Source organism: Peromyscus californicus, unplaced genomic scaffold, assembly GCF_007827085.1.
Source record: "Peromyscus californicus insignis strain IS unplaced genomic scaffold, ASM782708v3 Scaffold_20__1_contigs__length_68692818, whole genome shotgun sequence".
In the NCBI taxonomy this organism is placed as follows: Eukaryota; Metazoa; Chordata; class Mammalia; order Rodentia; family Cricetidae; genus Peromyscus; species Peromyscus californicus.
In genome coordinates, this window is record NW_026294503.1 from 47,168,619 (window position 1) to 47,191,961 (window position 23,343).

The 23,343-nt window shown below is 51.2% G+C and overlaps 2 protein-coding genes and 1 long non-coding RNA gene across 5 annotated transcripts; 2 read left to right on the top strand and 1 right to left on the bottom strand.

The window, feature by feature from the left end:
• The first annotated feature begins 450 nt into the window (after positions 1-450).
• Positions 451-5,496, top strand: Smim45 (small integral membrane protein 45). Of its 2 annotated transcripts, none has more exons than XM_052748457.1 (2): positions 451-743; positions 4,367-5,496. In XM_052748457.1, exon 2 carries the CDS (start codon positions 4,381-4,383, stop codon positions 4,585-4,587), a length of 207 nt encoding a protein of 68 aa, XP_052604417.1. In that variant the 5' UTR covers positions 451-743; positions 4,367-4,380; the 3' UTR covers positions 4,588-5,496. The 2 variants fall into 2 exon arrangements, with proteins under 2 accessions (XP_052604417.1, XP_052604418.1); XM_052748458.1 differs by lacking the exon at positions 451-743 and adding an exon at positions 765-3,230.
• Positions 5,054-15,469, bottom strand: LOC128116846 (uncharacterized). The gene is made up of 2 exons (XR_008220599.1): positions 13,869-15,469; positions 5,054-6,479 (listed from the first exon to the last, which is right to left on the bottom strand). It is a non-coding gene; the product is annotated as an uncharacterized LOC128116846 (long non-coding RNA).
• Positions 15,470-15,693: 224 nt separating this feature from the next.
• On the top strand, positions 15,694-23,286 carry LOC128116834 (uncharacterized). Of its 2 annotated transcripts, none has more exons than XM_052748440.1 (2): positions 15,694-16,381; positions 19,718-23,286. In XM_052748440.1, exon 2 carries the CDS (start codon positions 19,737-19,739, stop codon positions 21,255-21,257), a length of 1,521 nt encoding a protein of 506 aa, XP_052604400.1. In that variant the 5' UTR covers positions 15,694-16,381; positions 19,718-19,736; the 3' UTR covers positions 21,258-23,286. The 2 variants fall into 2 exon arrangements, with proteins under 2 accessions (XP_052604400.1, XP_052604401.1); XM_052748441.1 differs by having other exon boundaries at positions 15,694-15,965.
• Positions 23,287-23,343: the final 57 nt, after the last annotated feature.

Here is a 23,343-nt window from a genome sequence, read left to right on the forward strand (position 1 = left end):
CCTACCTTGGCACGCTCTTGTCCAGCCTGGTGACCTTAGAAGAATAACAAGTGGGTTCACAGAAATGAAGGACTGAAAAGTGTCTAGTCAGGAGCTGGACACTGAACCAGCCCACCCCTGGCCCTCAGTCTCAGTTCTGGGTCATCCCTTTATAACACGGAACACTCATCAGCTCTGCCTGGTACTGTTGGTGTGTCCCTGTTCACCTGACAAAGACTCTAATCTGTCCTGGGTTCCCTCCTCCCTGCCTTCCATCCTTGGGACCTAGTCCCTGCTAGGTGACTCTCATCCCTCCCTGAATTCCGCTCTCCCTGTCATCTGCTGAACCACGTGTACAGTAGAGGGAGCCAGAAAAGAAAGCTGGTTGCCAGGGCAACAGAGGATAAAGCCCTTGCACTGTCTGGCTGCTGATTGGCTGAGACAGGTCCCACCTCCTGCCATCCTGAATGTGGGGGTGCAGAGGGAAAGGGTCTTTCATGGCAAAGAGAAGTACCAGGATGCCAAGCCGGTTCAGGAATATTGTCTTTTGGCCGACTTAGAGGCCTGCAGGTTAGAGAAGCTCCATCTCCCGTGGGAGTCTTGGCCTGTCACTCTCTGCCTCTAGCTCCCACAGTGGCCACAGATGGCAGTGTCTCTGGGGACAGCAGCTGCGACTGAGTCTACTGGCCAACACTGAGCCGCCACTCAGGCTGAGGCAGCGTGCTTTGTGCAGAGACCGCAGACCAGGCATCTACGGGTATGAGGTGAGTCTGCAGGCATGCTGGGGCCATGAGTATTGCCAGTGGCTTGGGAGATAGGGAGTGGGGCTCTGCAACCTCTACACCAGCCCAGGCAGAACCTGGGCTCAAACCGGCTTGGCAATTTTCTTAGAGATCGTCTGGCAACCCTCAACCCCACCCTGCCATTGTGCACAGGGAACCCTGCAGCCTGTAGAGGGTGAGGAGTGGTCCAAGGTCACAGAGAGAGCCTGTGAATGTTTTCCTCTTCACTTAGGTCAGATTCCCTGAGAAATCGGGAAGAGGTCTAGGAGTCCTCTGTTGCACCAGAATGCATGGATTTTTGTCTAGAGTATTGGGAAGGTAGGGGCCCCCATCTCTGTAAGTGAACTAGATAGATACTGCTTTGTCCCAGACTCTCGTTCTCACACTTAGGTTTCGGTCCTGGGGCCCCTTTCTCCGCCTCCCACCACAGCATCAGCACCTAGCCATTCTGAACTCTTTATTTGGCTCTCCAGAAAGGACAATGTGTGGGAGGGTGCTGGGCCCTGCCCACTGTGCCCACCTCAGCTGCTCTAGTCCTGACTCAAGACAATAAACCACCCTTTAATATGTCCCTCCAGAAATAGGGCATCTTTAGCTGTTGGCTGCATTTCAGGACAGCAAATGGGAAGCCTGGGGAAGGGAGATCCAGATAGACACGGGACCGGAAAGCAGCATCTCTCCCTATCCCAAGACTACAGGCCCCCTGGGAATAGAGGGGACAGGAGGAGCTGGAGTTGGGAGGTCAGAATAACGGCGTTTCTCTTCAACCCGCTCTGGGGGTGATCCTGTCCACTCCCCTGCCCCACTCACCACCAGAAGCCAAGGCGGCTCGTTTCCTCATGCTTGGGAAGTTTTTTCCCTGTCGCAGAGGACTCAAGCCTCAGGCCATCACTGGGAGTCAGCTCTGCTACATCTCAGTTGGGTAATCCTTTGCACAGTAGCTTGTCCAGGTGTCTGTGCTGTCCTTGGTCTACGGACAGCAGTGGTACCCAGCCAGTATGCCCTGGTTAAGCCTGTGAAAATGCTGTCCCTGCCAGCTATGCAGAAGGGGGCTCCTCAGACCATGCTTTCCTAGACCTAAGGGAGGTGTAGGGGTGGGTAAGCAGACCCTGCCTCTTTCCATCCTTGGAGAAGGCGATTGGTGATTGGACTTTTGAAGTTTGCCCAATAATTGGGAATGCAAGAAACTAAGGCCGATCAAGGCAGACGTAAGGCTGGGGACTGCATGGCAGCAGGTGACTGGCACTCGGTTCCATGATAGCACACAGCGTGGGACATGAGGTAGGAAGGCTGGCAGAGAGCAGATAGCGGCTGTATTTGTTACTTTTCTATTGCCGTGACAAAATGCAAGGAAACTCGGAGAGTGAGTTGGGCTTATGGTTTCAGATGATGGTGGAACTAAGGCATGATGGTGGAAACAGCTGATGGCTCACATTTTTATCCACAAGAGGAGGCAGAGAGAGAGAGAGGAGAGAGAGACAGAGAGACAGAGAGACAGAGAGAGAGAGAGAGACCGAGAGAGAGGGGGGGAGAGCTAGCTAACTGGGATTAGTGTGGGCTTTTGAAGACTAAAGCCTGTCCTTAATGACACACCTACTCCAACAAGGCCACACCTCCCAGTCCTTCCCAGACAGTTCCACCAACTGGGGACCAAGTGTTCAGACATCACGAGCTTGTGGGGACCATTCTCACCCAAGGCACCACCAGGACGGAGTCTTGGGAGTCTGGGTTCACATGACTTTTGTGAAGCACTTTACAGGCTCCTCTCCAAGTTTCTGCTTTTTCCTTTTGTGGCTCAAAGTAACAGTCGCTAACACTTGTTGTGTCTGGCTTGGCCTGAGATGACATTGTTCCAAACCCACAGAATAGGGCTGGGGTATATTTAGTAGAGTGCTTGCTTAGCTGCATGAAGCCCTGGGTTTGATCCTCAGTACTTCGTAAACCAGGCAGAGAGTCACACTCTTGTAATCCCAGCACCAGGGAGGTCAAGACAGGAGGATCAGAAGTTCAGAAGTTCAAGGTTATTGTCAGCTACAGAGTGAATTTGAGGCCAGCCGGGACTATATGAGATCCTGTCTCAAAACCGTTTTTTTCCTTTTTTTCAGGACAAGGTTTCTCTGTGGGTTTTTTGGTGCCTGTCCTGGATCTCGTTCTGTAGACCAGGCTGGCCTCGAACTCACAGAGATCCTCCTGGCTCTGCCTCCTGAGTGCTAGGATTAAAGGTGTGTGCCACCACCGCCTGGGTTTTTTTTTTTTGAGACAGGGTTTTCTATGTAGCCCTGGCTGTCCTGAAACTCCCTCTGTAGACCAGGCTGCCCTCAAACTCAGAGATCTGCCTGCCTCTGCTTCTGGAGTGCTGGGATTATAGGCATGCGCCACCATTTCTGGCTAAAACCATTTCTTTTCTTTCTTTCTTTTTTTTTTCTTTCCCGGAGCTGAGGACCGAACCCAGGACCTTGTGCTTGCCAGGCAAGTGCTCTACCACTGAGCTAAATCCCCAACCCTTGTTTTCTTTTTTTTTTTTTTTTTTTTTAATGGGCTGGTGAGATGGCTCAGCAGTTGGAGTCCCTTCCTGCCTTGCCTGGCAACCTGAGTTTAATCTCCCGGACCCCGGATGATTCAACAACTGGGCATTACCTTCCTACCGCCACACTCATGCTCTGAGACTCGAGCACGCGCATGTGCACGTGCTCGAATGCAGGTTTCCGTTTCATTTACAGTGTGCTTAGGAAGTGATCCCTAGTTGCATTTCTTTCTGCAGATAGGGCAGCTGAAGGTCAGAGCATAAGATCGACATTATAGCACCTCTCATAGGGCAGGCCTTGGTATGGGAAATCTTCCGCGCACCAACCCACTCAACAGCCCCAGAGCCCTACACCACTCAGGAGCTGTTATTTCCCTTTGCAGCCAAAGAAGCTCTGATCTTACCCAAGTTATATGGAGCCAGCGTCGGGGGCCTCATAATTCCAAAACTGGGCTATGTAGTGTAGATGCTATGGATACCAGGCCGAGTGCTCTGGGGACCGGCGTTTGAATGCTATATTTTCACCAGGCCATACCTTGCCTGATGTAGCTGTGGCCTCGGTCATCCTTGCGTGTGTGAGTGGGTGGGTGGGTGGGGGGTGTTGGCAAGCCGCAGAAGACAGGGTTCAGCCAGGCCTCAGGGTGCGGGGAGACCAGAGGAGGCTCCTCCCCACTTTGTCCTCTTACAGTGAGTGATTTGTGCCCCCGCGAAGATCAGTCACTCAGTGAATGCTCACCATGACCTGTGCTAGGGTTGGACTAGTTTCCCTTTCCATCCGAGGAAGCTGAGACCCGGAAGCAACTTGTCCGAGGGCACAGACTCGGGAGCACAGCACAGCTCCGGGCTGTAAATCTCTTTCTTGACGGATGAGTAGGAGCTGAGTGTCCTCGAGTGCAGGGGACAGCATGGTGCATGGGGGAAGGCTGCTGAGTCACCCTGACGTCTTGGTCAGGCACTGTCCCCCACTCCCCTAGGCGGTCCCCCCCATCTGTAACATGATGCTGGAAGGCACTCGGGTCTCTCTCTCTGGGTGGGTGCTACCAAGGAGCCCTCTCGTGTCCTCATGACTGTGTCTTGGCAGCCAAAGCCTCCGCGATGCCGCACTTTCTGGACTGGTTCGTGCCTGTCTACCTGGTCATCTCCGTCCTCATCCTGGTGGGCTTTGGAGCTTGCATCTACTACTTCGAGCCTGGCCTGCAGGAGGCGCACAAGTGGCGCATGCAGCGCCCCCTGGTGGACCGTGATCTCCGCAAGACGCTGATGGTGCGGGACAACCTGGCTTTCGGAGGCCCTGAAGTCTGAGACGAAGGACAATCCCTTGGTCTTTCCATCCGTGCATCTGTAGCCCAGTAGAGGCCCTTGTTGTTCAGGGAGGCCCCTGCGTAGAAACCAGGCACTTGAATATCTATCTTATTTGCTACTCCAGGCTCAAAACCTGGGCATCAAGCCTGCTCACCCCATGCCTTCCCTTCCTAGCTCTGGGGACATCCTCCACTGGCCCTCAGTGCCTTTAAGTGCTGTCCAAGCTCCTGCACCTCCATCTGGAGTCAGTTATGACTGTCCCACGGAATTGCCAGTTGCTTCCAGCTCCCATCTCTGCCTCGCAGCTGCGCCGCCGGGCTGCTCTCAAAGCTGACCCAGGAAAAGCATTTCATCAGAAGGATGCCAGCTTGCTTCAGACCAGCCCCACCCACCTCGGTGGGTTCAGGCTTAGAATGAGTGATAGTGTATGGTGGAAGTGTGCAGAAGGGCAAGACTTTGAGAAGGGTGTGTGTGTGTGTGTGTGTGTGTGTGTGTGTGTGTGTGTGTGTGTGTGTGCCGGCGGGCACTAGTAGGTGAGAAGTTATGTGTGTATGAGAAAGAGAATGGGGGTCCCCGGGCAGAGCAGGCAGTGGTGGGGGTGGAGCGGGCTCTGTGAGGGGAGGGCTGTGTGAGGACTATCCACAGCAGGTTCCAGCCCCTTCCTTCTGCTGCACCCTTCCACTTTCCCCCTAGGCTGAGGTGGCCCACAGGAGCCCCTGCCCATGCTCCCTCTCTGTCCCATGCTGCACTTCCAGAGCCGAGCCTAGCCCTGCCTGCCCACTCTGGAAGCTCCTCCCGTGTGGAGACGTCATTACTTGACTTTGTGGTACGAATGGGCAGCCTTCATCTCTCTCTTCAGGTGGGGCCTCCATCTACATTTATTCAAATCTAATAAAGTTTTCATGGCTACGTGGGCAGGATTGTTCTTTCTCAAAAGCTGGATCGTGCCTATCTGGGGCTGTGTGAAAAACACAACAGCTTGGTGGTGATGGGAACAGCAAATCTCAACAAAGGTGAGCAGAGATGCTCAACTGACAGCATGGACCATTGGGGGTTGGGGCAGGGGAGCGTTCTGGGGCTGCAGGGAGATAGCCAGCAGCTGGAATTCTACCCACAAGAAGCCAGCAGCATTAGCTGCTTCTCCTCCAGGACAATCAAAATGTTTTATTTTACATCCTCAAATTTTCTTGCTTTGTTTTGTTTTAGACAGGGTCTCATGTAGCCCAGGTTGGCCGCAAACTGTACAAGCATCAGTCTGGATCCTCAGCATCCGCCTAAAATCTGGGTGCAGTGGCATGCATCTGTATCCCTAGCATGGGTGAGGGGCTGGGGGAACAAGTGACTCCTGGGGGCCTGCTGGCCAGCCAACATCACTGAAATGGTTAGCTCTAGACTCAGTGAAAGGCTCTCTCTCAAAAACATTAAGGTTGAGAGAGATGTTGACCTCTGGTCCCTACATGTGCCTTCATGGGTGTGTACATCTGTGCAAGTGTGCGCGCGCGCGCACACACGCGCACACACACACCCCAAAACAAATAAGGTGGATGGTTTCTGAGTAATGGTCCATGAGAGTGACCACTGGGTCCACATGTACACGTGCACACACATCCACACCTACATAATAAGTGTGCACACAAACAAACACAAAGTATCTGGATGATCAAACACTGTTTGAAAGATTTATTTTTATTTATATGTGTGTTTGTATGTGTATGTCACGTGTATACGGTACCCTGGGAGGCCGGAAGAGGACACTGGATCTCCTGGAGCTAGAGTTAGAGGTGGTTGTGGGCCACCTGACATGGTTGTTGGGAGCCAAACTTGAGTCCTCTGGAAGAGCTTGAGCCATCTCTTCAGCTCCTGGGGACAATCAAACATGTTACCTGGAACCCCTGGAGTTGAGGACAGGTTAGAAGATAAACATCAGTCACCGAGATGAAGACAACAGGGTCCTAAGGCAAGGAGGCTGTCCAGAGCTGGTTTGGTGGCCATTTCCATTCAGGGTTCCTCATGTCGCTTGGCCTGGGATGCTGCCTGCTCAGAGTGTACTGGTTCCCATGCATCCTGAGCAGCTGAGCCACAGAGAGATGGGGTGTGTGGGAGTGGGGTGGGGAGGGGCATGGGGAGGTGGGGTTGATGCTCCCTGGAGGGACTCTCTGACAATAGTATCCATGCATCTCCTCTGCTTGATAGTTAATGACATGGCTATCTTAGCTGCAAGAGAGTCTGGGAGCGTAGCCTTGAGTTGGGTGGCTGTATGTCTAATTAAAAAGCCTATCTAGGGCTGGGAGTGGTAATGCACGCCTTTAATGCCAGCACTCAGGAGGCAGAGGCACATGGATCTCTGTGAGTTTCAGGGCAGACAAGGCTACACAGGGAGACCCTGTCTTAAGAACAACAACAACAAAACAAACAAACAAAAAATCCTTAAGGAAATATGGGGCTGGAGAGATAGCTCATTAAGAGCATGCTGGCAGAGGACCTGAGTTCAGTTACCAGCACCTACACGGTGTGGCTCATAACATCTGTAACACCAGTTTCAGGGAATCTGACACTCTCTTTTGCACTCTGAGGACACCAGGCATACACATGATACATATACATACATTTAGGCAAAACACACATAAAAATAAAAATAACTCTTTTTTTTGTTTTGCTTTGTTTTGTTTTGTTTTCCAAGACAGGGTTTCTCTGTGTTGCTTTTGGTGCCTATCCTGGATCTTGCTCTGTAGACCAGGCTAGCCTCAAACTCACAGAGATCTGCCTGGCTCTGCCTCCCGAGTGCTGGGATTAAAGGCATGTGCCATCACCGCCCAGCTAAAATAAATAACTCTTAAAAAAAAAAAAGCCTACACCCAAGCCTGACAAGTTGAGTTTGATCTCCATGGTGGAAAGCTGGCTCCTGCATGTTATTCTTTGGCCCATCTGTACGTCACCCCTACCCCAACCTCTTGACTCCAGATCAGGCCTTGTGCTCTGTCTTAAAGGCAGGGAGAGAAAAAGAAGTCATTTCTTTTTTTTTCTTTTTTTTTTTTTTTTTTTTTTTTTGGTTTTTTGAGACAGGGTTTCTCTGTGTAGCTTTGCGCCTCTCCTGGAACTCACTTGGTAGCCCAGGCTGGCCTCGAACTCACAGAGATCCGCCTGGCTCTGCCTCCCAAGTGCTGGGATTAAAGGCGTGCGCCACCACCGCCCGGCCTAAAAGAAGTCATTTCTAGGTTGAGAGATTGGCCTGTTATTTGTCCACAGGCCTGACCCAGGACCGGCATGAGCTCCTCAAGGGCACCTCAAGGTCACATTCTAGCAAAGCTCGTGTCCTCTCCTCATCTCTCTCTAACGATGGCCCTCACTACCTTAGGTCTTACTCAGCAGCTCTGAGAGACTTCCCACCTTCCTTTGCACATCAGATGAGTGGCCACACCTGTCTCCTCACTACTGAAGTAGGAGTAGGTGATGGAGACCAAACAGGACAGCTGAAAGAGAGGGACTCAGTTCTAGACTCAGGCTGCCTGGGGTAAGAACTTCAGGGCGTTACCAGAACACTCTCTCTCCATCCCTGAATTTATCTTTTTTTTTCTCCCCATAGATTTCATGTCTCTATGTGGCTGCCAGGTGTTCTTTTCCAGTTCCCAATTACACAGCTTTCAGTACCTTCATGTCTTAAAAAAAAAATTTCACCAAGCCTAGTAGTGGTGGTGCATGCCTTTAATCCTAGCACTGGGGAGGCAGAGGCAGGTGGATGTCTGAATTCAAGGCCAGCCTGGTCTACAGAGCAAGATCCAGGACAGGCTCCAAAACTACACAGAGAAACCCTGTCTTGAAAAACCAAAAAAAAAAAAAAAAAAAAACCCACAAAAAACAAAAAACCCCCTGATTGGCCAGATAGCTCTGAGCTGATCTTATAATTGGAAGGTGACCATGACTGGGGAAGGGGGAAGGATGTTGGATGAGTGAAGGAGAGGAAGGAGGTTATTATTTTACAGAGAGGAAACAAGCTTGCAGAATGGAAGGGTCATTAGGGTCGCTCCTGGTTATTGCCACTTGGGTTAGGGTCTGGAAGTCTGAGGGCAGGGTATGTGGCTAGCAGTCCCTAGAGCTTGGTGAACCTGAGAGTTAGGGGTCTGAGCACGTGCTGTTGGCAAGCAGAATGTGGCAGAGAGGTCAGCAAAGGGAGTGGGTCCTATGAGGACCTCCCCAGAGGGTAGAGCTCTTCCTGTGTTTTTTCAGATCACCCCACAAAATCATGGGGGCCAACCCACTCACTAGGTACACAGCCCCGGGTTGCCTCAGGTTAGGCCCTGATGTATTCGGAGACTCCTCTACAGGTTAAACTTCTGACACTCCGAGGTGGCAGGTGGCAGGTTTCACAAGTCACTTGTGACATTTTTCTTGTCGTGCTAATCTAAATGGCAAGAGGTGTGAAGCCAAGACCAGAAGCTCAGTGTTGTCATTATCGGAAGATAGCCATGTCCTGAGGCAGGGCTGCAGAGGGCCCAAGCAGAAGCCGTGGGCACGAGTTAGGAGTGATGGCTTCTGGGGGCAGAAACCTGACTCCCCCAGCTTGAGCAGGAAAGGGAAGGGATCAGAGGGCACTGTGAGCTCTGGACCTTTACAAGAAAGCTCAGGAGGGCTCAGGATCTCTAGAACCAGGCAGACCCTGTAGGATTCTTTTACCTGCCTCAGAGATAGAACCTAGAGTCGTGGGCATGCTAGGAAAGGTCTAGACCCCGGAACCACACCTCTGTTCCTCTCCAGCCACCTTCTAATCTTGCTTCTGTGTACCTTTAGTTAGTTAGTTTGTTTGTTTCAAGACAGGGTTTCTCTGTGTTACCAGTCCTGGCTGTACTGGCACTCACTCTGTAGACCAGGCTGGCCTCGAACTCACAGAGATCAGCCTGCCTCTGCCTCCCAAGTGCTGGGATTAAAGGCGAGCGCCACCACGCCCAGCTTTCTGTGTACCTTTTAATCAGCCATTGACTTCATCCTTCCACCATGGGAGCTGCTGGCAGCTTTTCTATTCCTTTCTTCCTTCCCTCCATCAAGATACCAGGGTCTCAGACAGCCCAGGCTTGTCTTAGACTCACTATGTAGCTGACACTGGGCTTGAACTCCTAACCCTCCTCCTGCCCCCACTTCTCAGGTGCTGGGATCTCAGGCATATGGCCCTCACCTGGTATTCAGGCCAGCACTTTTTCTGTCCTGTATCTCCAACCATCTTGGACAGGCTCACCTGTTCCAGGCTCTTGCTGAAGTACCAGTAGCTCAGGAGAGGGACTCATCCCTTACCCTAGGCCAAGTGCCCACTTTGAAATGATCTCCTTAATATGGCGCAGGGCCCTACACATGGTCCAGCTTGGGTGGGGGCCCAATGGACTGACAACATGCCCTGGGCCTAAGTTATCTCAGAACAAGGCAGCTCTCTCAGACTGTCTTGAGGGGAAGGTAGGTTCCAGAAAGAATACTACAACTCACCCCCTGTCCACCAAGCCATACCAAACAGGCCCTTTGGGAGGAGCCTGGGCTTGACCAGCTGAGCTGGGGAGGGCCTTGGGCTCCCATGTGGCCTGCAGCCAAGTCTGATTTATTCCCCAGCATTTTGAGAAGCTGCAGTTGGCTGCTAGCATTTGCAAGTCAGGGCTTCACATTAAAACCTCATTTCTGACTCCTTTAAAAATAGAATTCGAGCCGGGCGGTGGTGGCGCACGCCTTTAATCCCAGCACTCGGGAGGCAGAGCCAGGCGGATCTCTGTGAGTTCAAGGCCAGCCTGGGCTACCAAGTGAGTCCCAGGAAAGGCGCAAAGCTACACAGAGAAACCCTGTCTCGAAAAACCAAAAAAAAAAAAAAAAAAAAAAAAAAAAAAATAGAATTCGAGCCACTCTGGGTCTGAAGTGTGAAATTCATGACTCTGAGCAAGACTATGGCAAAGAGTGTGTTGACTGGACTCCAACCAGAGCCTCTGAAGTCCCCAGAACAGCTGCCTCTGTCCAACATCCACCATCAAGTGTTCTGTAGCTGGGGATGGTTGGGGTGTGGGGTGTGGGGTGTGGGGTGGCGGTGCGTGCTAGGGATTCATCAAGTCCTCTGGTCTCAGACTGGGATCTCTTTCCATTTTCATCGTGGGCCTTGTTACATAAATATTCACTTACATTTGTTCTTTCCAGAAAGAGCCACAAAGGTTTCAGCGGATCCCTCTCATGTCTCCAAGGAGGAAATGCAAGTGGTCCTCAACTCACTGTGGTTTGACCAGTTTCCAGTGTTGTGACCATTCACAGAACATAGCACATGGGCTGGGGGGTGGGGTGGGGAGTAGCTCTGTTGCTGGAGTGCTGGCCTCGTGTGCTTGGCTTTCAATCGCTATGCTATCAACTGGGCATAACATCTTACTCCTGTTAATCTCAGCACTTGAGGAGGTAGAGGCAGGAGGGTCGAGAGTTCAAGGCCAGACTGGGCTACGTGGGAGAGACCCTGTCTCAAGAACAACAGCAAAACAAACAGCAGAACCCCAGGAGACAGTCAGTGGAAAGCGTACTTTCAGTTTTCCTTGCTGTTGTTATTGCTTTGGTTTTTTTTAGAGACAAGGTCTCATTGTGTAGACTTGGCTGTCCTAGAACTCACTTTACAGACCAGGTTGGCCTTGAACTCACTGAGATCCGCCTGCCTCTGCCTCCCGAGTGCTGGGATTAAAGGCGTGCACCACCACCGCCAGGCATCCTCTCCGGGTTTTAAATGGATGAAGCCCCTCTCCCTTTAAGGCTCGACGTGCTGTCTGCCTCCACGCACTGTCCCTCTTAATGTTCTCCTACTTCATCTGGCCGCCATGGTGATGAGGCTCCCTCCCGACGAAGCTCATTCTGGAGGACAAGCGCTCTCTGCTCCTTTCTCAGCCGACCCGCATTTCTTTTGTTATCACAAGGTGATGTATGACATCACTTATATCCTATGACAGACTCATTGTGATGTCACCCTGTCATGCATCATGAAGTGTTTGTCCTCTTGAAAAGCTTATCCCTACCATAATACTGTTATTGTCCTCGAGTTTCCTGATGGCCGGAGGGAAAAGAGAAACTCGAGGAAGTCTGACGATGATTATTTTACATGAGAGAGGAAGTGACTCTTCGCGGAAGGTGTGTGTGTTTTCTGCCTCTCAATGGTGGAAGGACGTGTTCCTGACGGGATAGAAAGAGCAACAGAGCCAACTGTATCCTCAGCATTTCTTTCTTTCTTTTCTTCTTCTTTTTTTTTTTTTTTTTTTTGGTTTTTCAAGACAGGGTTTCTCTGCACCTTTCCTGGAACTCACTCTGTAGACCAGGCTGGCCTCGAACTCACAGAGCTCCACCTGCCTCTGCCTCCCGAGTGCTGGGATTAAAGGTGAGCGCCACCACTGCCCGGCTTTCCTCAGCGTTTCTTATGGTATAAGGAGGCGTGGCGACCTAGAGTCAAAGCCAGTACTGGTGGAGACATATGTCCCCTGCCAACACCTGGCCCTGGACTCAGCTCTGTCACATTCTCTGTGGACACCTATTTCTTTTTTTGGTTGTTTTTCAAGACAGGGTTTCTCTGTGTAGCCCTGGCTATCCTGGAACTCGATCTGTAAACCAGGCTGGCCTTGAACTCAGAGCTCTGCCTGCCTCTATCTCCGGAGTGCTGGGATTAAAGGTATTCACCACCACCACCACCACCACCACCAGGTCAGAGGTTATCTTTTCAAGACCAGCTTAGACCCAGGAGAAAACCTGCTGCCACCTCCTTGTCACCCCACCAGTAACTTATTTCTGCCCTAGTTTATATGTGATTTATTGACATCATGGAGAAGTGTCTGGTTACGGTGACCAGTAGGCCTGGTGTTCAAGCAGGGACCCCGGAGGCTTACCAGGGGCTGCCATCTGCTTAGAGACCAAGATGGCAGGGGATTTTTTTTTTTTTCAATTGCTTTAGGAGGTTTTGCAGAGTCCCAGGAGCTGGCAGGGCACGGCGGGGTGGGTGTGTATGGGCTCAGCCCAGAGTGAGAGGAGGGGATGAGAATGTGCAGAGTCCTGAGCGGGAATGAATACAATGTTCAGCTTGCAGCCGAGAGGGCAGGACAGGCTTCTCTTTGTCCCTCCCCCACTCTTCTCCACGGTGCCTGAGCTCGAGGGCTGCAAGAGGCCGAAAGACCAGTTTAGAGAGCAGAGCGGAGGCTGTCAGCATCCTCTAAAAGGTGGCCACGGGAGCTGGATGCGGTGGCGCACGCCTTAAGCCCGGCACTCAAGAAACAGGCAGGTGGATCTCTGTGAGTTCGAGGTTAGTCTGGTCTACTAACCTTGAGCAAGTCCCAGGACAACCATGGCTACACAGAGGAACCCCGTCTTGAAAAGCAAGACCAACCAACTCCCTCCCCTAAAAAAAAAAAAAAAACCACAGCCAGGGGGCTGGGAAAATACTCCATAGGTAGAAATGCTTATTGTGTAAACATGAGTTGGTTTCCCAACACCCACATCCAAGTCAGGTGCACCTGTAAGGGAAACCGAGACGGAAAGTTCCTGGGAGCTCACAGGGCAGGCAACCCAGCTAAATTGGTGAGCTCCACGTTCATTGAGAGACTCTGTCTCAGAAAAATGAGATGGAGAGTGATTGAGGAAGACATCCAACATTGACCTCTGACCTCTACATGCAGGCACACACCCATGCAAGCACAACCTATCCATACCTACACACACGTGAACAGGGCCGCACCTACGGTGGCCACAGTGTCAGTTTAACAATCTTTCCAGAGGACCTAAGTAGGCAGATCTTCTCCCTCTCACCCCATAAAGTGAGAGCCTCAGAACTTGAAGTATGGAGATCTGAGTGTGTGTCTGTACCAAGTCCATTTCCCCTTTTGGTTCTGTGGCTTTGAACAGCTTCCCACAGCTTCGTGGAAGCCAAAAGAAATTATAGGGGTGAATAGACAAGAAAATAGGAATTCCAAGGCCACAGCTGTGTGTGTGTATGTATGGCTGAATTCAGGGTTTTATGCACGCTACATACACAATCTATTACCAACCTATCCCTAGCTCCAGAGATCCCAATTTTCATGGCTTACACCGAGTGAGTGCAACATATCCTAACAGGGTCACGAGAGTCTTCGAAGCTCCCTGAGGTCATTCTTACAGCAGCCTGCGTCTACATCACTGATTACCAAATATCCCTGGCTCCCCAGCTCTCAGTAGGCAGTAGGACTTTACTTTCCTACCTTCGTGTGATAGGTGGGTCATCCTGCTAGTTCTGGCCAAAGCCGTTAGTAGCTGGCAAGGGGTTCACTAACCTTCAGTTTGTCACAATCACTGGCAATGCTCTGGAAGGCTCTTTCAGGTCCTGGAGTGGAGATGACACCGAATTTAGTTGGTCCACGGTGTTGTGGACAGGAGGCATGAGTGAGAAACCAGCTTTCGGCGTTACAAGCCCTGAGGGTTTTGAAACGATTTGTTACCCATGCTGTCTAATCCAACCCCTATTACAGGACAAAGCGGAGCTCAGAGAGACGAAGGGATCCTCAAAACCACATGGCTGCAGAATCACATGTTTGAGAAATCTCATAGCCTGGGCCTCTTGTCAGGCAGTGGAGGTCTCGGTCCTTGGAGGACACTTGTCAATTTCTCAGTCTTTGATGGGAAAGTGCACGGATGCAAAGGAGGGCATTGTCACCTTCGGCCACTAGAGGGCAGGTAGACCCAAGTTTGCAATGGCTGGACAGGCCGTGAACTCTCCTAAGCCCCAGACTGTAAAAACTGTGGGTGGCCACCAGTAACTGAATGTGGAGGTGGTAAAAATTGGGCAACAGTAAAAGGTTTCCGAATGCACAACAGCCACAAATTAATTCAGAATCAAACTCGGAACGAATCTGTGGTGTTTCTGGCCAATTCCTGTGTGTTGGCTGGATGTACTCTCACTGTCCATCCTTGGTATTGAACATTCAGTGTGCACACGCTGACCTGCACATGCCAGCACTCCATATACCACCAGTGAATGCCACCTAAAGCCTCACAGAGACTATGGTATATTATATATTGCAGTGCTTTTAGTGCTATCGTAGACAGTAGCTCCTACTGTCGCTTCTCATCGCCTAAGGATAAAATTCGCCCCATCCACAGCAGTGCGTAAACCAGGTGCTGGAGTGCTCATCCACAATGGCATCCTTCAGCAGTGGAGGCCCGAGGAGCAGAAGCTCAAGGTCATTCTTGGAAGTTTAAGGCCAACTTGCTATACGTGAGAAACTGTCTAAAACAAAACACTGCTGTTTCTGTTGCTGTCTGGAGTTTCAAAGAGTCATTAAGGAGAATTTGACTTGGGAGTAGAGAAGAATTTCTAATAATTTCTGAACACATTCCTGCCATTATTATACTTTTGATTTATGCAAAGTGGCATTCTCAGCATTGTGAATTATAAAATCAAAATATAGGACAGGCATGGTGGTGAACACCTTTAATTCCAGGACTCGAGAGGCAGAGGCAGGCAGATCTCTGTGAGTTTGAGACCAACTTGGTCTACAAAGAGAGTTCCAGGACAGCCAGGGCTGTTATACAGAGAAACCCCATCTTGAAAAAAAAAATCAAAATATCCATCAAGTCTAAAAAATACTGAAGATGCTTTACATTCTACAGCATTGAGTAAACAGCTAAGATTTAGTTCTTTATGTAAAAATAGTCATATCCATCTCATTAGTATGCAAATTTGCTGTCTTTAACAAATGGTAAAATTTTATGTGTACCAAAGAATTGTATTGTTTTTTATTTATTTTCTATATGTGAGGGCTCTGTCTAGAAGTACATGTGCATGCCAGAAGGGGGCGCCAGCTTTCATTACAGATGGTTGTGAGCCACCATATGGTTGCTGGGAATTGAACTCAGGACCTCTGGAAGAGCAGCCAGTGCCCTTAACCACTGAGCCATCTCATCAGCTCCCTCCCCACCAAAGAGTTGCTTTAAAATTTCTTTTTCTTTTTTCTTTTCTTTCTTTTTTTTTTTCAGAGCTGAGGACCGAACTCAGGGCCTTGTGCTTGCTAGGCAAACACTCTACCACTGAGCTAAATCCCCAACCCTAAAATTTCTTTTTCAAATTAATGTTATTTATTTTTTGTGGTTCTGGGGATTGAACTCGTGGCCTTAATACATGCTTGTTGAGTGCTCTGCCACTGCACTAGACCCCCAGGTAAAATGAATCTCTCTGAATTATTTATCAGTAGTAAGTACTGGGTTTATATACTTACATCATATACCTGTACACATGAGGTTGAATACACGTTTCCTGCCTACAGGGGCTGCAGATGACAAAATCCTAAACAGCTTGCTCGGAGCCAGCCAACACTGGAGGGGAAGGAGAGAGGCAGCCCGGCATGTGGAAAGCAGAGATGGACGAGACTCAGGTCCTGCTCTGAAAGGAGGGAGGAGGGAGGATTCTAGATCTTTAGGCTGGAAGAAATCGCATGAGGGCATCTAATCTCCAACTGAAAAGACAGCTGAGACCTAGGAGTCTTCCTCCTCCTCCTCCTCCTCTTCCTCCTCCTCCTCCTCCTCTTCCTCCTCCTCCTCCTCCTCTTCCTCCTCTTCCTCCTTCTCCTCCTCTTCCTCCTCCTCCTCCTCCTCCTTCTTCTTCTTCTCCTTCTTTTTCTCCTCGAGACAGGATTTGTGTTGCCCTGGCTCTCCTGGAACTCGCTTTGTAGCCCAGGCTGGCCTCAAACTCACAGAGATCCACCTACCTCTGCCTCCCGAGTGCTGGGATTAAAAACGTGTACCAGAACCGCCCGGCCTAGCAGACAGGGGTCCTCTAGTGAGTGGTCAGGTAAGGAGACCGCAGGGCCCCTGACTCCAGCTCAGGCTGCTTGATCCCCAGGAGGTAATGGAGCAGAGGTGGGCTCTGCAGAGCTTGCTCCCCAGGCTGTCCAGGCAGATTTTGTGTCTTCCCCAGCCACTTCTTTCTTTCCTCGGGGCCTCAAAACGTGTAGGGAGGGGGGAGAACTCAGACAGTGCCCCTCCCCCCTTCCACTGTGATTTCTTGCAGGTTGCCCTGGTAACCAGAGCATAGCCAGCTTTGGAAACCTAAAGCTTGAAGGGGAGAGAACGGATGACAGGGGAGGATCCCAGGCCCACATAGTCATCGTTTAGTCACTGTACAGAAACATACTCAATGATTCTTGCCAGGTCCTTGGGCTCAGAGAAGAGTAAGAGCCAGCTCCTTCAGGACTGTGCTGTCCAGTACAGTAGACGCACATTCAAATGAAATCAAATGAAATCGCCAGGTCCTTGGTCATCAGAGGATAATGATGAGTGCTCAGGAGCCACCTGTGGCTAGTGGCCATTTTATTGGGTACTGGAGATATAGAACATTTCCATTATCACAGAAAGTTCTATTGGCCAAGCCAGAAGGTCACTCGCCAAGGAGAGTAGTACATAGGACCCCATAGTGTTGTGGGGTACAGTGTCCTCATTGGCAAAAAGCAAGCGACAAGGTCGATGATTAGGAGACATGCCAGGAGAATGTTTAGCTTAGCTCCTGGGTCAGAGTGAGTGTCTGGGGGATGTCCCTGTCACGTACTCTGTGGCTAATACTGTGAGGATCTGCTTACATATCTGTCTTCCTGAGCAGACTCTGAGTTCCCCAAGCCTGGCTCAGTGCCTGGCACAAAGTAAGTACCCAGCCAATGGTGGCTCTTCCCACCACGGTCCTTATTACACCATTGTGTGACAGAAGCAGCCTGGTGCTGGGGCATACAGGAAGGGGTACCTATTCCAGTCCAGTGGCCAGGGGCTGCTGAGAATCTGCCTCACCAGAGCCAGCTCGGATGGCTTTGTGGATTTCTTTGAGGTCAGGGCCAGGGCCAGCTACCTTCATACCCTGAGTCTTAGTCTAGGATCTGTCTGGAGCAAATTGGATCTCAGAGAATGGTTTCGAAGGGTACAGATGCACACTCAAAAATTGCAACTTGAGGCAAGAACTCAGGAGCATGGGCACAGGTGGCTCCAGGGTCACCAGACTTATAGGGTGCTGCAGAGGGAAGGCGGGAGGGAAGTTGGCATGGGGCAAACAATGGCATCATCGTTGGAGTAACCCTGTTCTCTCTTGCGGGCGATACCTCTCAAGGGGCCAGTCAAGGGTTAGGCGGAGCATCAGGGCATCCCCTCCCTGCACGGCCCTGTGTTCAGGGCAGCTCAGCTGGCTGACTCCCATAACTCTGTAGGATTCCAGAGACTCAGAGCAGCCCATTCACTGCCACCCACTCTCCAGCCAGAGCTTTCCTGCCCAGAGCCCAGCCCAGCCACTGGGGATGTAGCTAGAGGGACAAGTCAGGAGGGAGGTGGGCCCCTCAGCTTGTGGACTGTGACTGGGAGGTTGAATGAAAGCCCCCCTCCCTCCCCAGAGGACCCAGGGAAAAGAGGTCTCTGAGCCAGGCCACATGGCTGGCCTCTGGGTGCAGAGGAGGGGGCAGGATCTGCAATTGGTCTAGCTTCTCTGACTGAAAACTACCGACCACTTTTCTGCTGCCCCTTTTCTGTCTTCCGATCAAGGTAGGTGTAGTTTGTGTGTGTGTGTGTGTGTGTGTGTGTGTGTGTGTGTGTGTGTGTGTGTGTGTGAGAGAGAGAGAGAGAGAGAGAGAGAGAGAGAGAGAGAGAGAGAGAGAGAGAGCATGTGTGCACCTGCACATTGGCAAGGATAGGACCAAGGTGTTCATGGCACATGGGGCTCAGTGAGGAGGTAGGGATCTGGTGGCATAAGAACAAGGCGATCTCAGAAGTTCCTGTCCTTGGGCTTGTGGCTAAGTGCAGTGTGAACATGGTGTTCCCAAGTGCGTGTGGTGTGAACAATGGGCAAGAGGTCAGAGCTGCAAGGATGTGCCAAATGGAGACGGAGCAAAGGCTGGACAGTCTTGATACAAATGCATGGCTAGAGATGAGGGCTGAGGATGTCCCTTAAGGCGCAGTGAGGATGCCTGGGCTTCCTGCCTTTCCTGTCTCCTGTTCCAAACCTCAGAGAGATGGCTATGACATCATTCTCTTCTGCCAGCCCCTTACACTCAGATAATTCTTCCCACCAGCATTGGCCTGGTTCCCCAAGCAGCCTGTCTAGCCTGTGGTGTTAAAAGTAACGGAAATAACTTTGCCCCAGAGGCTGAGTTATGTGCAGCTCAGAGAGGCCACCAGCCAGCCCCTGGGGGACCCTGGAGACCTCCTTGGGGAATGTGGTTCATCTATCCAGACTACCTGGCAGCATTGGAGCATCAACCTGGGTACCCTCTTCTCTCTCATCTCCTTGCCCCCAGGCAGCCTTCTCCAATCCCATCCCTGGCCCATCTCACAGCCACAGAGCCCTTCAGTCACACCCCACAGATCGCCTACTCTCAATCCCATTTCCAACAATCCCTCTTTCAGTCTGCCTTCGCATGGCTGTTCCTAACAACAGATGGGCCCAGGTTAACTTGCAGGACCTAAACAACTTTGCAGCCTGGTCTGGCCCCTGCTAACTTTCAGCCTTATCTCCACCCTGTCAGGCACAGCCTGGGAGCCTCGTGTTGGATTTTCAAAAGGAAGCTTTATTTTCTCACTTTTGGGCTATACTTAGGAGTTTCCCAACGTACCCAAACTGACTCAGGCTTCCTCCAGATAGCGCCCCACCACGAGCCCAGCTCAGAGGTTCTTTCCTGGTTGGAGCAGAATTCCCTGATTCAGACTCTGCTCTGAGGCCATTTGGCCATTCCAAGGCCTCTGACCCAGACACCTGGATTCTTGTTTTGGCCGCTGTGGGTGGTTTCTGGAAGAGAGACCGACTGTCCTCCTCCAGAGTCCCTGCACAGGTATGCAGCCCCCACAGAGCTGTCCAGGGAGAGCAGCCACACTCAGACCCAAGAAAAGAAAGAGCTGAACCCCATCTTGGGTTCTTTCATGTCAGGGGCAAGTTGCTCATCAGCAGTGCCTATATGGGGCTGCTGCAGGGGCAGGTGTGTGAGGTGTGTGTCAGTCTCTAGCAGGTGGAAGCTGTTGGGCTATAGGAAAACACACTCTACTAAGGACTCAACAAGTCTCCAAATAAGGTCCCTTCAGGCTGGCAGTGCCATCTGCTGGTTGGGAGGAGGAGAGTTGAGACCTCATCCTTGTCTGCCCTCCTTTCTTGTGATTGCCTCAGGGAAAGCCGAACAGCCTGGATGGACCACGATTTTGCCCCACCTCCTCCAGAGATGCAGCCGCACAGGGCTCCAGGCTCCAGAACTTCTTTCTCTCGAAGCCACATGCTGGGGCGCCATACCCACCAAAAGCTCACTGGAGATGTGTCCCCTCTCATCCCTGCCATCAAGAAGACTGTCCATTTGGATGCCTTCCCCCAAAGCAGTGTCCTACAGACTTCCAGCCAACCAAGCTTTAGATCCAGGGCCTGGAGTATGTCCCAACGGGGCACCCTAGGGCCCCTAAGCTCCCTGCCTCCCAATAGTTTTATGCCCAGGAAACTCAGCTCTATTTCTTTAACAATTCGCCAGAACGTCCCCACACGGCCCCTGGATGCCCCACTTTCTCATTGGGAAGAGTTGCCCAATTTGGGCAAGGAAGCTGTCACCCATGGAGAAGGGAGGCTGTTCACTTCAAGATCACCACCCATGGCCCAAGTGCCAGAGGTCAGGACCTCCTCTGAAGGCCATGGGAACCCAGATCTTACCAAATCCAATAGAACACCCTCAGGGGATAAGCCACTGGTGTCTTCATGTCTGGCTTTACCTTTCCAATCTCAGTTTACTCAGAGTTCAGGCCTTGTGGGTCAAGTCCAAACCAGAACCTCTCCAGGAAGAGGCAAATCCAAGCCCAGGAGTATTCCCAGATCCCGAGCGTACCTCCAAAGGGTTGCTACGCCTACAAATTTGTCTGCCGTGGGCACAAAACTAGATATAGCCAGAAATTTGGGCACAATGGCCATCAACAGACCTGAGCTGAGTGTCAGTATGCCCACACCAAACCCGTCTAGAATGATCAGAGGCACTGAGCTTCCTATTCTGGGTGCCAAGACGGGCATGACCATTGACTTACCTATAGCATCCAAGGCAGGAAAGGCCACGGATTCGGTGATAACAGGCCCAACCAAACTAGGCACAGCCATGAATTTAGCTGGAGCAGAGACAACCAAGTCAAGCCAAGTTCTGAAGCTGGTAACTGCAGACTCAGACAAGCTGGAAAATGTCATGGTTGGGACGACAGTGGGCACAACCATGGCTTTGGAAAAAGCAGATCAGGTTGATTTGGGCATGACCAGGTTGGACACAGCCACGGCTTTGGCTGGAGCCGATCTAGCCGAGCTGGATACAACTACAGATTCTTCTGTGTTGGACACAAGCGGGCTGGGTACCGCCATGGATTCAGTTGTGCTGGTCTATCCACTCCCAGCCACTGGTGAGACCAATCACCTGACCATCTCAGACGCTGCAAGCTGTTTCCTGATGCCAAGCAGAAGCACAGACCCAGGCCAGGACCATGCCACTGTGGATGCTGCCACAGACAGTGCCACCAAACCTACCTCGCTGAACCTGGCCAGAGAACCCAAAGGTAAGAACTTGGTTGGGGAAGTACCGTGGCTGGGGGAGCAGGGATCCAACAGTCTCGATAGGTTGAGAAAGAGAGCGGGGACTCTCGGGTCAGAATCGAATGGGTGGCAGAAAAGGAGACAAGGGTTGAGGGTCTGAAGAGGATTGTATCCCCTGAGCTAAGCTCCTGGAAGTCAGGCTGAGGGAAGCTACCAGGAGGAAGGTTTACAGCTTAAGCTGTGGAGAAGCAGGTACACTGAGCCCTCTCTTGACCATGAGCTATGCTTGTTTCTTAGTTCTCTGAAAAGGCAGAATAATTGGGTGAGTCCAGCTTTAAGGGAAGTCTGAGTTCGAGGCCAGCCTGGGCCACAGAGCGAGCTCCAGGACAGCCAGGGCTACACAGAGAAACCCTGTCTCGAAAAACCAAAGACAAAACCGAACGAACACCAAGTCTAATGTTGCCAAACACAGACAAGCTCTTCAGTCTGACATCCCAGAGCTTCTGTGGGTGGGAGATAATGACCTCAGGGAGACCTCAATCAATTCACAAATAGCTTTGTAGGAGATCTGCGATTTAAAAGGTCCATCGTTGATTGGGAGATAAAGGCAGGGGGATAAGTAGTTCAAGGCCAGCCTTACCTGGAAGTCTTTCTTGACTACAGTTCTTTAAAGTTGAAGGTGTGTGTGTGTGTGTGTGTGTGTGTGTGTGTGTGTGTGTGTGTGTGTATGTGTGTGTGTGTGTGTGTACATCCTACACACAGATCTATAAACAGGTCAGCACAAGGGCTAGAAATACTATGGATGTCTCTGAGAGGTTTGTGGCATACCGAAGTCACACCAGAGTTAAGTGGTGGCAGTACATCGATTGGAAACCAGACCTGGCCAACTTGGAGCAATCTCATTCTCAACATTCCCAAAGCTCAGGTTCTGGGTTAGGAAGAAGGCTTGGAAAGTACCCAGTCCAGCGCTTGAACTGGGTCCTGGGCTTGTCAAAGCCTTTCTCATCCCACTAGGCACACAGCCTAGTCCTCAGGCTTTGCTGTCCGACCCTGGCTCTCCATCTTCAGCTCAGCTCTCTTCTGAAATACAGACAGCTACGTCTGCTGGACTCCTCCATCTGGGTATCTCCGGGGCGTGTCTAGAGGCAGGGAGACCCTTTCTTCTAGAACAGTGGTTCTCAACCCCTTTGGGGGTTGCATATCAGATATCCTGCATATCAGATTCATAACAGTAGTAAAATTACAGTTATGAAGTAGCAACAAAATAATTTTATGGTTGAGGGTCATCATGACATGAGGAACTGTATTAAAGGGTTGCAGCATTAGGAAGGTTGAGAACCACTGTTCTAGAAACAGCCGCTGCCCTCCCCCACATCTCCCTCTCTCAGCTGCAGGCACCACCCACCTTTGATCCAGTGATTAGATCCCCAGGTAACCTGCCTTCCTCCTTTTCTGTCTCCATCCTGTTCTGTCTTTTCTCAGTCTGATTTATGTGCCTCCTCTGTACTTGACCATGTGGCTGTCAACACTTTTTTTTTTTCCTTTTGAGACAATGTATCTATGTAGCCCTGGCTGTCCTGGAACTAACTACGTAGACCAGGCTGACCTCAAACATACAGAGATCCAGCCGGCTCTGCCTCTGCCTCCTGAGTGCGGGCATTAAAGACGTGTGCCACCACCACCCCGCAGCTGTCACAGCTTTGTACCCTTCTGCTTCTCCCGTCCTCACAAAGCTGCCACAGAGACTTAGCCATTTGGTGGCAGAGTTTTAAAGTCTCACTATTACCACCTCTAAAGCTTGCTGCTCAGCCTGCCTCTCCACCCTCTTAGCTGGGGGCAGTCTTTGTCCGTTATCTTTCCTGCCTCAGCCCAGGCCAGCGTTCGGAGTTATCCACTGCACTGCTCTGCCTCCGCTGGGCTTCGCAGGCCCCGTTGCCCTTCCCTGGAGAACGCCCTTTTATTCCTTTTTCTCATCACCATTTGCTTTTTCACGTTGGCGCTCGCCTGCTCCAAACCTTCCATTATCTCCGTGGTGCCTGTTTGCTTGCACCCCACAGCACTTGTGTGAACCAGCTTTCGGATTTCTGTTAGACCCCAAACCTTTAAGGTCAAGAAGGTTTGGTCATCCTCAGCCCTGTGCTCCCAGGGTCGACCAACAAGCCATCGTCAACGCATCCAAGACTTTTCGGGTGGGTAAAGGAGGCTCAGGGAAGTTCAAGGTTATAGGGTTCAGGATCCAGGCTAGG